Source organism: Ursus arctos, unplaced genomic scaffold (genome assembly GCF_023065955.2).
Source record: "Ursus arctos isolate Adak ecotype North America unplaced genomic scaffold, UrsArc2.0 scaffold_5, whole genome shotgun sequence".
NCBI lineage: Eukaryota > Metazoa > Chordata > Mammalia > Carnivora > Ursidae > Ursus > Ursus arctos.
The window spans coordinates 56,388,521-56,405,034 of record NW_026623067.1 but is presented as its reverse complement, the minus strand read 5'-3'; the positions used below and the strand labels follow the sequence as shown (position 1 = coordinate 56,405,034).

General features: G+C 35.4%; 1 protein-coding gene across 6 annotated transcripts in view; it reads right to left on the bottom strand.

Annotated features, from left to right (window-relative positions):
• BDP1 (B double prime 1, subunit of RNA polymerase III transcription initiation factor IIIB) overlaps positions 1–14,861 on the bottom strand; it is an 81,388-nt gene extending 66,527 nt beyond the window's left edge. For 2 of the 6 annotated variants that reach the window (XM_057307061.1, XM_026498821.4), the window contains exons 1-7: positions 14,388–14,860; positions 10,752–11,028; positions 9,179–9,288; positions 8,211–8,270; positions 6,549–6,677; positions 5,279–5,412; positions 4,284–4,378 (exon numbers count right to left, since the gene is read on the bottom strand). In XM_057307061.1, coding sequence (XP_057163044.1) covers positions 4,284–4,378; positions 5,279–5,412; positions 6,549–6,677; positions 8,211–8,270; positions 9,179–9,288; positions 10,752–11,028; positions 14,388–14,599 — 1,017 coding nt within the window. In that variant the 5' untranslated portion in view covers positions 14,600–14,860. Of the gene's footprint in view, positions 1–4,283; positions 4,379–5,278; positions 5,413–6,548; positions 6,678–8,210; positions 8,271–9,178; positions 9,289–10,751; positions 11,032–14,387 lie in introns of all 6 variants that reach the window. The other 4 variants (XM_057307060.1, XM_057307063.1, XM_044384132.3 and 1 more) reach the window with 3 other exon arrangements.
• Positions 14,862–16,514: the final 1,653 nt, after the last annotated feature.

Here is a 16,514-nt window from a genome sequence, read left to right as displayed (position 1 = left end):
GTGAAAGCACTTGTTACAAATATGTTCAATGATTTAACAGCAAATATAGAATGAACAGATAGGGAAATCGCAGCAGAAGAAAGGAAACTAAGAAAAATAACCAACTGGTAATTACAGAATGAAAAATATAACGTGAGAAATGAAGCTTTCACTGAATGGGCCTATCTGCAGATTGAAGCAAAAGGAAAACAGGGTCAACTTGTGAACACAGTAATGGAAACTAACCAATACAAAAAAAAAAAAAACAGAAAAAAACGAACAAAGCTTTAGTAACCTGAAGTGCATTATGCATACTAACACACATAAGTGGAGTCCCAGAGAGAGAGAACAAAGTGGAAAAATTACTGAAAAGACACTATCCCTGGGCAAATCATAATCATACTGCTGAACACCAGAGTTAAAGAAAAAGATCTCGAAAACAGCCATAGAAAAACAATTTATCACATACAGGGGAAGAATAACATAAATGACTGACTCTTCATCAGAAATACTAGAAGCCAATGGACAACAGAATGACAATTTTAAAACACTTCAAGGAAAAACTGTCAAACCACCTGCATATCAAGCAAAAATATCATGCAGAAGTGAAGCTGAAATAGAGACCTTCAGAAAAATCAAAATTGAGAGAATTTTTCAACAGACCTGCCATTCAGACCTACAAAAAGAAATGAAAAGCATCAAAATTGGTGGCTAAATATTAAATGTGGCTACGTATTAAAACTAGTTTCTTTTTTCTGCTCGATTTCCTTTAAAGATAAAAGACTTTAAACCAAAATAAGCTGGACATAAAAGTGGCTTATGTAGACGTGAAATAAAGAATAGCACAAAAGATGAAAGGTAAACAGAATATACTTTTAAGAGTTTATTACTTGTGGAATATGAATTGTAAAGAGTAAAATGGTACAATGGAGAAAATAAAAAATAATACTAAAATTATCTGAATAACCCAAAAGGAAGCAGCAAACGAGAAGTAAAAAACAGATGGGATAAGTGCAAAATATTAAGATGGTAGACTTAAACCCAGTCGTATCAATTATTACATTAAAGTAAATGAACTAAATTATTATATGGAAATGTACAACAGACACTTTGTCTTATTTTTATCAAAGGTCAAATAAGAATTCAATGAACAGGGACGCCTGGGTGGCACAGCGGTTGAGCGTCTGCCTTCGGCTCAGGGCGTGATCCCGGCATTATGGGATCGAGCCCCACATCAGGCTCCTCCACTATGAGCCTGCTTCTTCCTCTCCCACTCCCCCTGCTTGTGTTCCTTCTCTCGCTGGCTGTCTCTATCTCTGTCGAATAAATAAATAAATGTTTTAAAAAAAAAAAAAAAGAATTCAATGAACATTTCCTCATCTCTGTCAGAAATGCAATCTGTAATAAAATTAAATTAAAAGGTAGAGTGTCAGACAGGATAAACTGCTGGAGCCACCATGGAAAACAGTGTGGATGTTCCTCAAAAAAACTAAAACTAAAACTGTCATATGATACAGCAATTCTACTTCTGGATCTGTACCTGAAGAAATAAAATCACTATCTCAAAAAGATATAGTATTCCCATGTTCACTGCAGCATTATTTACAAAAGCTAAGACAATCTACTGTCCAGTGACAAATGAATAAAGAAAATGTGGCATATAGGTGTGTGTGTGTGTGTGCATATATATATATATATATATATATATATATATATATATATATGTTTAGGAATATTATTCAGCCATAAAGAAGAAATCTCGTCATTTGCAACATCAGGAATGGACATTGAAAGCATTACGTTAAGTGAAATAAATCAGAGAAAGACAAATGATGTATTATCAATTCAACAACATACTAAAATTGAAGGCACCCAATAAAAGAACTTCAATATATATATGAACTTCAATATACATCAAAAAGTTATAGATATAAACACAGAAATAGGCATATCTATAATCATCATTGCAGATGTCAATTCTTCTCTCAGTTAACTGACAGAACTAGGTAACACATCTAACAACTACAGGGTACACACTCATTTCAAGTGCAGCAGGAATACTGACCAAGATAAGTACAACAGGCTTTTTAAAAAATCTCATTAAATTTCAGAAAGATGGAAATCTTACAGATTATGTTATTTGACATTCACAATGGAATTAAGTTAGAAAATAGTAAGATATTTAGCTATGTCCCAAATATTTGGAAATTAAACAAGACACTTCTAAATAACTGACATGTAAAGTAAGAAATCACAAGGAAAACTAAACAATATTTTTAACTGAATAATGAAAACAACCTATCAAAATTTATGAAATGCAACTAAAGCAGTGCTCAGATGAAAATGTATAGCTTTGGGGCGCCTGGGTGGCACAGCGGTTAAGCGTCTGCCTTCGGCTCAGGGCGTGATCCCGGTGTTCTGGGATCGAGCCCCACATCAGGCTCCTCCGCTATGAGCCTGCTTCTTCCTCTCCCGCTCCCCCTGCTTGTGTTCCCTCTCTCGCTGGCTGTCTCTATCTCTGTCGAATAAGTAAATAAAATCTTTAAAAAAAAAAAAAAGAAAGAAAATGTATAGCTTTAAATGTCTAATTAAAAAAGAAAAAGGGCTTATAATCAATCTAAATTTTCATCTCAAGAGGCTAGAAAAAGAGAAAATTAAAGGCAGCGTAAACAGAAAGGAGATGTTGAAGAGTTAAAAAAAATGAAAATACACAAACAACTGAAAACTTGTAGCTAAAAGCTCGTTCATTAAAAAGATTTTTGGCGGTGACTAACATAATAAAAAAACATAAAAAAAAAATTTTTGGAAATTAAAATACGCTTAGCAAGGCAAAGCAAAAAAAAAGGGAGAGAAAGAGAAGGAAAACAGCAATTATCAAAAAGGACTATCCACCACGCATTAAAAGTATCGGTAAACAGTATGAAAACTTCATACCTACAAATTCAACAGCTTAACATCAAAACTGACACAAGACAAAACTGAAAATCTGATTGTACCCATAGGTATTTAAGAAATTGAATTTATAATCAAAATTCTTCCTGCAAAGAAAATTACAGGACCAGATGGTTTCACTGTTGAATTCTATCAAACATTAAAGGAGAAATACCACTAATCTTAAATTTGTTCACATAAAAGAGGGAACACTTTCCAACTCATTTTCTATGACCAGCATATTCCTAGTACCAAAACTGTGGACAGAGACATCAAAAAAAATATTACAAAATATCCCTCATGAACAAAAATGAAAAAAACCCTCATGAAAATACAGTAAAATTCAACATACAGAAAGAGTAATACAAGTTTATTTCAACACTTAAAAATCAATAAAACTTGACTAGTCCATTTTCACTTTTCTATACTTTGCCCAAAAACCTGTTGGAACCATACTAAACTTAGGGGAGGAGTCTAAATAACTTTTGAAAGAAATAGTCTAGTGACAAATTTATCACTAATTACTCATCAGAAAGCTCCCCTAGACAATCCATTTCTAGCTTTAACATTTTGTTCTCCTTACAAAGATCAACATTTGAAAAGAACATAAATGATTATAAACAATTCTTCCTACACTGTACATGGTCCACAGGCAAAGGATCCATGCCTGGTCTAGTTCAAGAAAAAAAATTTTTTTTCCTAATACTCTTTTAATTAATGAAGAAAAAACCCATGGTTGAATAAAGATCTCACTATAAATTGGAAATGCATTACAGCAACATGGTGAGCACTCAAATGCACTCCATCCAAGGAAACTTGTAATTAAGTTTCTCGCTTAAAGAACAATAAAACTGAGAATGCTTGTTCTTTCAGGCATATTAAAGCACTAATTAACACCACTGTTGTTAATAGTGTCCCTGACAGTCCAAAAGTTAAGGTAGCCTAGGAAAACAATGGTTGGTTCAGATAATGAGAATTATTCAACTTAACATGCTTCTCTCCATGCCTTCCAAGGAAACTCAGAAACACAATGTGTTCAGAAGCTACCCTTAACCCAAATATTCTGGTACATTTATCTTCCCTCCTCATTACTTAGCTCTTCTTTTATTTTAATTTCTTTGGTTTTCTTGGTACTCCCTCAAATCCATTTTAGAGAGGGCAACATGTAAATAAGATAATAAGGCAAAATTAAGAAGACTGTACTCATGTTAGAATTGTGTAATATTTCATTACTTTCTGAGCTATAAAAGGGGAAAGATCACCCAAAACACTGTAGTGAACAAGCATGGAATGAGATTTAAATAAAAGCTAAAAAATAGTATTAGTAATTCTGGGTCCTTTTCCAATCAATGAATGTAATGGATTTACTTTACCTTAATTTCTATCCTTGCTCTGTGAGGAAAAAGCTGTCCGATCATAGAAAAGTCAGTTCCTACCATGCTGATGGCTAAAAAAAACATATCTGTTTCTGTAAAAATAAAAGATTTAGAAAGAATGAAAATTAATCTCAGTATGTCTGAGGAAAAAATCTTAAATGAAGTATATATTTTGAGTTAAAAATAAATTTGAGAGCACTTAATAGTATTTAGGAAATCTTTAGTCAATTTTATTGCAAAGAACTTCATGAATCTAAACATCTCTAAACTTTTATACAGAAACATGATAAAAGAAATTTGTATGTTCATACCAAAGCATCTGGAATAAATAAAAAAGAAGAAGACAACATTCTGTCTTTCTGGTCTCAAAGTGACCAAAACTGTCAGTCACAGCCAGTATATTACTGCTTTAATGGAAGCAACTGAGATGTGCTAATTAGTATGTGAAAGAAAGTAGCTAGAAAAACACACAAACTACTGATAGAAGTAACCTCAACAGAATAGGACTGGGGAAGTCAGAAGAGGGAAGTACAGAATCTTTCTTGTTCCCTGTATTACTCTGTTGTTTCATTTTTTTCCCAGAACGATTTGTGTTATTTTTTTTAAGAATAAGCAATACCATTCAATAGGTATTACATGCTTCTTTAAACAGCCTAATTTTTACTTTTACAAACTTTATTATACAATGAAGGTATAATATTATGAGCATTAAAAATATTAATAATTTTCCATAAAAATGTTATTTTTTATACAGGGATTTGACAGAGAGGAATATTCCAGCCCAAATGACCATAATGCTGATTCCTAAAAAGATTACAAAGATAAAGCCAGAGATATAGTGCCATGGTATTGGGAGAGGGGGCCCCACTGGAAGGTGCCAATAAATTTAGCTAAAGAGAAAATAACACAGTTTGTATTTTACTTACTTACAGAAAATAATTCACTTTATTTCAAACAAATAACCTACACAATTTAAAATGAAAATTAGTTACCTTTATTTGACCATGGTTTAGAATAATAGTTTTTCCTAAAGCTGGAATATGTAGTTGTAGAACCACGCTCAAATATGGGGTCATTTTCCTCAACCACACAGGGGCCTTTTGTCCTTAAAACTTCTACAGTTAAACTAAAAAAGACACATTTTTAAACAGATCTGCATTATAAACAAGAAAAAAATAATAAATGATACCTGAATAGTTATATTTTGAAATTTACCATGGCAGTCATATCAAAAGTATATGAGGTATGCATATTTTATAAGAATCTGCTAATTTTCACTTAAAATGTGATTGTGAAGGAATAAAAATAAATGCTAACATTTTTCCACAATCCTTAAGAGCAATATAAAATTTACACATTATCTTTGGGCCACCAAAAAATTATTTGTTTTATTAACTTGTGAATGTCTCCTTTATTTAATATATATTTTCTTATCATGCTAGACCCAGCAGAAATGATCAAGAAACATAAGCATTTGATATTATGTTCAATGTTCCTGTACACAAAGCAGTTAAATGCTTTTAACCACTTAATGACCAGTAAAATCATCATCACAATATAAAACAACACACAAAAACAATTACTAATAGTATTGCCTTAATGTTTAATTATCACAGAATTGTATAAGCTATAAAAAGATTTTTTAACTGAACTGTCGGAAGACTTTCTATCACCCTTTTTTATTTACTTACTACCTACAAATTTATCTTCTTTTTAAAAGAACATACTTTGGACAAAGAACAAATTCTACAATGCCAAATTTGAAAAATTTAATGTTATAACTGAAAAATTAAACAAGGTGAATTAAACTTGTCATTAACAGAAATCACAGAATATCAAACCTATGATTCATTGCATTTTCACTACTTATTACCAGACAACAAAACATGGTATTAGTTAATAATATGAAAACCTAAATTCTGACTTCAAGACTGAATCAATTTTTGAAATCTATCATCAGTAGAGGCCAGCATATGATTAGTTCAGTAGCTCACTCCAATTACCAGTAAAGTTATAAAAAATGGTGGTAGGTTAATGGATGATATATCAGGAATACCATCTTCTCATACAAAACATAACATATGAATTCCTAAAAATTATAAATGAATCTAACTCACTTTTCCATTTATAACATCCATTAGAAAAATATAAACATCAATGTCTAAGTGACAATGACTGATACGGAAACACTCTCTCTCATTAAACAAAGCACATTTGTTCTCAGGTTTGAAACCACAGTCTCTGTTGTTGTTTTTAACTTACCTTTCTTCATCCAAAATAATGGAACCATCTTCTGCCACTTTTACTCGAGGAACCAGCAATGGCCCATCATCCACCTCTTCTTCTAGTTCTTCATTATCTGCTGTATCAGGAGTACTCTTACCTTCTTGCCTACCAAATGTAAAGGTAAGTTAATTCATATATCCATGAGATGCATTTCCTGACCACTACAGACTTGTGAAATAAATCACTTCAAATCCTAACTTCTATTTATTTCCAACTTTCCCTATAACCTAATTAAAAATATTACATGTTAAGGACGTGGCTATAAGAATTTCTCTAACTTTATCCAGTAGCATTTAGTAAAAAGCCTTTGTTCGCTTTTGAAAACAGAGAAACAAATTCTCATCTTTTGTCTCAACAGAGTATCAGAAAAACCAAATAGATACTGGGGAATTAACAACAACAAAAAAAACCCTTACAGTTATAAAGCATTAGTTTCCAGATCATTTTATTAACTCTTCATAACAATCCTTGGGCATTAGTATTTTCTCTCTTTTTTTTTAAAGATTTTAAAAATTTATTTATTTGAGAGAGAGAGTGAGCAAGAGAGGAGGGGAGGGAGGGGGGGAAGCAGGCTCTCCGCTGAGCAGGCAGCCCAATGCGGGGCCTGATCCCAGGACCCAGGGATCATGACCTGAGCCGGAGGCAGATGCTTAACCAACTGAGCCATCCAGGCGCCCCAGGCATTAGTATTTTCAATCCCATCTGAGGTTTGCAGTAGATAAATAATCTTTGCTCCAGATTACCCAACAGAAGCAAAACACAGTTTTCCCCAGATAATAACTCTAAATAACCCATATACCTTCCATTCAACTACATGGTCTCCTGAAGGCTTTACAGAAGTGAACATAACCCATAAATCTGTAAAAATAGAACCTACTGCTAAAGTCTGAGAATTCTGCTTTAAAACAATATAAATTCTAAGCAAAACAGCAATCATTACTTAATAACCATTGAAGTAACAACCAGAAAATCCCAATGTTCTGGCAATTTTCCATAATCCCCCCCCATCTTGAATTACAAAACTACAGTAACTTCCCAGGAAGCCTCTCGGAGACACTTCCTAGTAGTAAGCAAACATTACAGTGCAGTGTAGAAGGCAACAAGAAGCTCGTACAAAAAAGCACTCTAATGACATCAAAACTATAATAAGAAAGGAAAGAAAAGGAAAAAGAAAAATATACACATGCTTGTTAGGACAGACACAGAATGGAACTAGAATGATACATTAAAAAATCGGTAACATTTGTTGCCTCTACAGAGGAACAAAATGACAGAAAAACAGATTTGGAAAACTTTTCTCAGTATACTTTTGCTCCATGTGATTTTTGTACCATTGTATTATATTATTATTCTAAAACAGAATTCAAAATTCTTTTGAATTTTAAAAGTTTTAACTGAAATCATACCACTGGCCATTTCCATATATAATACACAAAAGTGTGGGCCTTTCATTTTGATTTAAATCAGGCACTAACTTTTATTCTTGTTAGTGATTCCATTTTAACATTCCTATCACATGTAACTTGACTATAACAAAAAGCATTATTTGATTTCATTTTTTAAAAACTCTATCCACCAAAGAATTTAGTGAAAAAAAAAAAAAAAGAAAAGAAAAAAAACAGTAAGATAAATGCTTACTCTCTTGTCTGGACTGGTGTCAATGATTTTTCAGTTTTCTTTTCTTGCTCCAGTGAAGAACTAACAAATAAATAACATTTGTTTTTAAATGTGTAAAACAATTTAATATTTAACATAAAAAATACTTTTAAGTAATTTACATCATGTCTATTCTATCCATCAGCAAGAAAGAAATTACTTTAACACGTTTTTAAATGATACACCATAACATCATTATTAATGACAGTGTGTGGTCCAAGAGTCAATTTCTCAGTCAAAAACTTTTGTCATCAAGTATAAATAATTTGCTACACCCTGAGTAGGGAACGTTTTTACTCTCTAATTCCTTAGTGAAGGGAAGCTCTCTCAGTCCTAAGGCCTAAAGCAACCTACATGGCTTTTCTCCCAATCCTTAGATGTCAAATAACACAAAACCTAGGTTTTTGGTCCTTCCTTCAACAGGCCAAAGACCTGCTGAACCTGAAAAATGCTATACTGAAAACATGTCACTATTCTTACATCCACCTGCTAAACCATGAAGAACATAACAATGAAATGTATTATAACCGCCTGCTTCACCAGGCTAACTCTGGTTAAAGAAGCTTTGTTCTTGGAGGATCTGTTAATCAAATGTCACTATATTTAATTAAGAGGTAGGGCATAAAAATTAGACCATTCCTTTAGAATCAGGTTATAGTGTACAAGAAACAGAATCTGTAATATTGATTAGAGAAAAATTGTTTAGTTGATTTTACAACAGCTTAGAAATATAAGAAAAGAAACTTACTTTTTAATCTCAGAGGTAAAGGATACCATCCCAAGAAAGCAGTTACTTGAAATACCACTAAATTTTGTTTAAAAATTCTCTCTAGAAGAACATTGTATGTGCTATAAACTTGTCAACATGTTTTAGAAAACATTGAAACTCTAAAAGTGATACGCAAATCACTGCATACTCAAAGAAAGGAAAACAAGTAAAGTTTACTTACGTCATTGGATTGTTATCTGGCAGGTAATATATGAAATCTCTCATAGTCATTTTTGAACGATCTGGTGGCTTCTGACTTTCATTTATGGCATATTTGTTTTTCCATTGCTTCTAGACACACAAACACACACAAAGATCACTTTTATTTTACAAATACAGAGAATTTCACATGTACTATGCTCCAAGGTATAGCTAGCTCCCTGTTGCATTCATTCCAAGTGACTTAGTATTATTCCTACCACAATTATTTCTAGTTTAAGGAAAAATTTCCTAAAGTGAATATTAAAAAGTTATAGCTCATCAAGGAACCTTAAAAACTAAAGTGTCTAGGACTGGACAAAAGCTCAATGAATAAATCATACAAATGTCTTCTAACTATAAGCGTTTACTTAGAATTTACAAACATATAGCTTTTGCTTACCCTGTAGTGAACTGGATTTCTGTGAATTTTACAAAATTTTTGAAGCAAATGTTTAATTTTTTTATTCCCTAGAATAAATCCCAAGCAGATTCAATAAACATAGATCATCTAGAAAAACTGCAATTTTAGAGGATATAGATTCAAATCCCACTGATGTTTGACACAAAGCAAGTAACCTCTGTGAGCCTATTTCTGTCTGTGTAAAACAGTGAAGTCTACTTCACAAATGTGATAGGATCAAATAACAAATATAAAGCACCATGCTAAGTGCCTTCCTCTTAATTAAAAAGGGCATTCTATAATTAATAATAAGAGCTGACATGTGTTGGGCTCTTACTATTTGACACACTAGTCTAAATGTGTTTTACATGTATAAATTCACCTAATCTTACAACCCTCCAGTGAGACACATATAATCATCAGTCTTAGTTTGCAGATGAGGACACAGAAAAATTAATTAAATTGCGCAAGGTCACATAGTAAGGGATGACTCTAAGATTCAAATCTTAAGTATCAAACTGCAGATTTACATGCTTCAGTATTGCCAGGGTGACCTCTTGGAAAAATAATCAGTCTTCAAGATTAAAAAGAAGATGGACTCAAAAAAAAAAAAAAAAAAAGATGGACTCTAATATACACATACGTGCAAATTTTTTCCATTTATAATTTCCATATTGTAAACTTAGAAAATATTACCAATTCATTTTGCTCAAGTATACTTGTCTTAATTCAAATGAATATTAACTCATGTCACTTGGACATCATGAAAAATCAGACTGAAGGCTTATTTGATAAATATGCTTCGTATATTTTTCTATGTATGTATATCTACAGAACTGCTATTTGTGGTCTTCACCAAAAACAATGAAAGATATAGATGAATATATAAAAATTAACATAGTGGGGAAAAAAAGCTTATTAGGTCCTTTGTGCCTATTAATCTAACAGTTAACAAAAGAGATACTGACTGATGAATCACAGACCTGGACCCCTGAAACAAATAATATATGTTAATAATAAAAACAAAAACAAAAGGGATATTAATTGATTATGCTCCATTAAATGCTATAGATATTTTTACTCCAAATGATGCCTAACATAAAAACAGAATTCTAGCAGGGACCAGTCAAAATGTGATTTTTTTATCTTTTACCTTCTCTTTTTTCAATTCTTCTTTTAACATTTCTCTTAGTTTCTGGGCTTTATACAATCGGTATCTGTCTGAACATGGCTGTTTCTCTTTTGTAGGAAGCGGGTTTGGCTGCGGAACTTCTTGATTAACTGTAGATAAGGGATGAGATTCTGAAGGAACACTGACACCAGGCTTAACCAGAGTAGGAGTACTTGATACTTTCTTTCTTCTCTGTGAAACCGTAGAGGAAGATTTACTGGCTTCTTCAACATAATTCTCATTGTCAGTCTTTTCATCACTGCTGAAATTTAAAAAAAAAAAAGAAAAGAAAAAGGGCACCGTGGATCTTTTATATTCTAGTTTCAAAAACTAGCCTGGTGAAAATCTAAAACAGTAGAATCTCATTATTAAAAAAAAATCAGGGGCGCCTGGGTAGCGCAGTCGTTAAAGCGTCTGCCTTCGGCTCAGGGCGTGATCCTGGCGTTCCAGGATCGAGTCCCACGTCAGGCTCCTCCGCTGGGAGCCTGCTTCTTCCTCTCCCACTCCCCCTGCTGTGTTCCTTCTCTCACTGGCTGTCTCTCTGTCACATAAATAAATAAAATCTTTAAAAAAATAAATAAATAAATAAATAAATAAAAAAAATAAAAAAAAATCAATGACTTCAGATATACATTAATCATGACAGAGACTGCAATAAAAATTTTATTTAGTAAATGTTTTTAACAGAGCTATAAATTCTAAAAAAGACTGTTGATCTTTTTCAAACTTCAAGTCCCGTACAGCAATAGAACATATTATTTCATGCTCATGCTAACTCTAAGGAAAACAAAAGGCCAAGTTACAAATTAAAGCTTAATTACCCTATTTTGAACCACTAGGTAACTAGTGGCAATTGTTTTTCTTTATAATCTATACTGAGATCCCCCTGAACTGATCTAAATTACTGAAATTTTACTCTATTAACCTGATCTCAGGTTAATAGAGTAAACCAAACATACAAAACTTCAAACTTCTAAAATATCTCTACTGCAGTATTTGAGAATATACATTTAGCTACATTAATCAAACCAAATACTGTCTGAGGCAGAAATCATTTATCTTTTGTTGGGTAACTACTTACACAGCTATCAAACTCCTCACTCAAAAAAAGTACTCAGTCACTCCAAATTACATATTAGGTATAGCTCAGATTGGATATACATATTTTAGGAATGGCCTGAAAGCAAATTAAGTCAAGAAGACAGAGGGTATAAAAATTAAAGCAGGTCGCCTGGGTGGCTCAGTAGGTTAAACATCTGCCTTCAGCTCAGGTAATGATCCTGGGGTCCTGGGATCAAGCCCTGCATCAGGCTCCCTGCGCAGCAGGAGTCTCCTTCTTCCTCTCCCTCTGCTCCTCCCCCTGCTTGTGTGTGCACACGTGCGCACGCGCGCTCTCTCTGTCAAATAAATAAATAAAATCTTTAAAAAAAAAAAAAAGAATTAAAAGTAGTCAGGGAGCCTGGGTGGCTCAGTCAGTTAAACATCTGCCTTCAGCTCAGGTCACGATCCCAGGGTTCTGGGAAGGAGTCCCCCACTGGGCTCCCTGCCCAGCGGGGAGTCTGCTTCTCCCTCTCCCTCTGTGTGCTCGATTACTCTCTCTCAAATAAATAAATAAAATCTTAAATTAAAAAAAAAGAATTAAAAGCAGTCTATACTTTTCATGTTATGATTAGTTTTATAGAAAAGTGGAAAACGAGGACGCCTGGGTGGCTCCAGTCGGTTAAAGATGTGCCTTCAGCTCAGGTCATGATTCCAGGGTCTTGGGAGCAAGTCCCAAATCAGGCTCCTTGCTTAGTGGGGAGCCTGCTTCTCCCTCTGCTCCCACTACTTATGCTCACTCTCTCTCTCTCTGACAAATAAATATATAAAATCTTAAAAAAATAAAAATGAAAAAATACAAGTGGAAAACACCTAAACCTATAGAATAACCTTTCCAAGAAATCTCCACTTTTTGAAGTTTGTTTGTTTTTTTTTTTTTTTTTAGTTATCTCTGCACTCAATGTAGGGCCCAAACTTACAACCCCAAGACCAAGAGTCAAGCTCTTCCGACTAAGCCAGCCAGAAACCCAAAGAAATCTCCAATTTAAACTCTTATCTCAGCCTTTATAACATGCTACATGCACCATGTGCATTTCACCCAATTATGATGAAACCATACAACATACACCCTATGTTTTTATCACATATTTTTACAACTGCAAAGACCCGCAAAAAAAAGAAAAACACAACGTAAAAATATCAAATATACTCCTTAAATGCCAACTTTAAGAAACTAAATATCCTCGACCTCAAATGTCTCAAGATTACAGAACCTGAGTAATTCATTAAATTATCAAACATCGCGCATTTATATGTAGTTAACAGGATCTCTGCAAATTCTATTAACAGGACTGATATTTGTATTTCCTTTTTTAGGGGAAATTTTGAAAAATTATTCATATAGGGGCGCCTGGGTGGCTCAGTCGTTAAGTGTCTGCCTTCGGCTCAGGTCATCATCCCAGGGTCCTGGGATGGAGCGCGGCATCAGGCTCCCTGCTAGGTGGGAAGCCTGCTTCTCCCTCTCCCACTCCCCCTGCTGGTGTTCTCTCTCTGTCCAATAAATAAATATAATCTTTATTAAAAAAATATATTCATATAAGAAACTTGGAAATTACTAAGCATCACTAAGGTGGGAAAATAACACCCTATACCCAGCACCAGTACAGGCCAACAAAGTTTGGCCAAAAAAAAAGGAATAAAATTTTCACCTTCCTGTCAGAACATACAGAGAATATATACCATCTCATTGTCATTTAATAGGGTCAGGTTTTATTGCCTTCCTCCCATTCATATTACAGAAACAGAAGGCATTAGTAGCTCAACATGTCTTAACTTTAATTACTTTGTTAATTACTACCATCGCATTTATTTTAAACAAATAACTTTTTGTAAGCAACTATTTTGCCATGTCCTATGCAAGATAGTTTGTCAGTCTTTTCTGAACTCCACAATAACTCTCCAAAGCGTGTAATATTATCTCCATTTTACAGTAAGTAAATTCTGCCCAGCGAAGTCTAATAAACTGTTAAATTAAGAAAAAAATCCTGAATCCAAATGTGGTACTGGCACATGCTTTTCCCTTCAGAAAACATGGCCACTATAAAGGGGCATACCCCCAAATCAAAGCATGTAACCCCATCTCCTTTCCACTAACACAAATCTGCAGAACCAAAGTAACATTGGTCTTTTAAGAATATATGAATGTTTTTAAAATTTAAAAAACTACTTACCTCCGCAAAGTACTCCGGAGAAAAAACTACGGTGAAGTAATCTAAGCTAATGAACAATACCACATGTGGATTTTTTTCACTTCAAAACTGTTACATGTGGATTCTTCCCACCACCTCCTGAAGACCTAGTCCACACCCCGAGAATCTACAAACCTTAACAAAATCCACATTTGCCACACCTTGTGGACAGAGCGACAAACTGCAGTTGGCAGTAGGTTCACAGGGCCTCAACTCTAAGGCTTAATGCAGGAAACGGAGGACTCCTATGGTAAATTCATCTGGTCAGCTTCTAGGTGACAGGCCCAGAGAGGCGCGGCAGATGAAAATGCTCCCTTCTGCACGCACTTACCTGCTCCTGGAAGCCTTTTCTTGGGGCTCTGATCCCCCGCAATCCACCGGGGGCACATCTGTAGACTCCGCTGGCTTTGGGGAAGAGGCCGCTGCAGGATCCTGGGGCCTGGGCGCCTCTTGTCCACGTTGGGGGTTAGGGGTGGTGGAACCCCTGGCGCCTACACCAGGCCTGACATTCGGCTTCACGCTAAGGCGTGCCCTGCGGAACATGGCGGAGCCAGGGGGCCCGGGGAGGCGGCCCCAAGGCCGCTCTCAGCCCCGAGCCCCGGCCGCTCCCCGGAGAAGGGATTAAGAACTACGCCCTTTCCGCACAGCCACGCCACCAGGCCAGCGGGCAGCTACCGCAGTTCCTCACCCCCGCCGCCTCCACCTTCCTCCCGCCGCCGCCTCTTCTTCATGACCCTGCTACACTAATAGCTAAGTTTCCCCAGTACCTTGCTGACCCGCCCTCATAGGGCGCCGGAACTGATTACGCCATCAGCCAGCGCCGCGGAAGAACGTAAGACGCACATCTCCCGGAGCCATGGTAACTGTCAAACTATAGAGTTACTTGCGAACCGGAAACTGGGACGCACGGTGAACCGCTCTCCCCTCATCAGGACTCCCTAGGAGTTACTGAAAGGAGAGGAAGGGGGTAGTTAAGCCCCTCAGCCCAAACCTTTAGGAGTCTATTAAAATCATGGGGCGCCTGACTGGCTCAATCAGAAAAGGGTGGGACTCTCAATCTTGGGGTCGTGAGTTCGAGCCCCCCATTGAGGGTAGAGATTACTAAAAAAAAAAAAAAAAAAAAAAATTAATTAATTAAAAACTTAAAAAAAAAAAGTCTTGTATAGTAGTGCCTGTTCACATCCCCAGAATTTAGAAATTCTAAATTGAGTAGAACATAAATTACAAATTCGGGTGTGAAGAAAATGCTAAATTACTTCCTAGAAGAGGAACTAGGTTTCTAGATCATGTCGTGGGAGGAAAACCATTCACTGTATACCTTTGTGTACTTTTTCATATACCTGTTCAAAAATTATTATAGTTAAAACTATATAGTTATAGTAAATTACCTTAGAATTCCTAATCTGTATCAGGAGATAGCAATAGAGCAATAAACAAGGCGTTCTGGGGTGGGAAGAAAAAAATACAACAAAAGAACAAAATAATTTAAGAATTTATTAAATGTTATGAAACAAACTTAAAGGGTACTATGACGGGGCACCTGGGTGACTCAGTCGGTTAAGCAATCTGCCTTCCCCTTGGGTCATGATCTCAGGATTCTGGGATAGAGCCCCACGTGCAGCTCCCTGCTCACGGGGAGCCTGCCACTCCCCCTACTTGTGCTGTCTCTGTCAAATAAATAAAATCTTTTTAAATAACTAAATGGTACTATGACAGATTAATGGAAGGCTGGCTTACTTTAGGTAGGATGGTTAGGGAAGGCTCCTATAATGAGAGGAAAAATGGCCACAGATGAGGTCAGCCCTACACAGTATGGGCCAGTTTTTGAACCTGCAATTCAAATTCCCTGACTCATTCCAACAGAGAGGCCCGACTTCCTTCTTAGAAGGACAAGATTTTTCAAGAACATCCTGCTACGTTAATAACAAAATGTCAAAGGAATTAAATCCTTTATTAATCCTTGCTATGTCATCAAGAAGGAGAAAGAAAGGCAAGTGTTTCTGAAAGTAAGATAATAAGGATGGAAACAGAAAAGAAATACCTCTCACAGTGGAAAGAAATTGGAGGTCTATGGATTCTGTGGGCTCCCTCCAGTACCCTGGGGGAGGAAACAGGACATCAGATACACCTAGAGAAGCTCAAGAACTTGACAAAGAAACCCCTACTAAAGATGTCTCAGGAATCTTGGAGCCACTGCCAGGACCACAGGGCTTCACACAGTATATTCTGGTACAACAACGCATTGCCTTTCCCCAAATGTTCTGTTCCACCTAAGAATCTAGGGCATTTCCACAATTCTGTACATAAGGCAGTCAGTAATGACAAAGATTTAATTTCTCACTAATATAAAGATGAGAACAAAGTCAGATTTAATTTTGTTATTAAATATAAAGTTAGGAGCACCTGGATGGTTCAGTTGATTAAGCATCTGACTCTCAACTTCGGCTCCCATCATGAT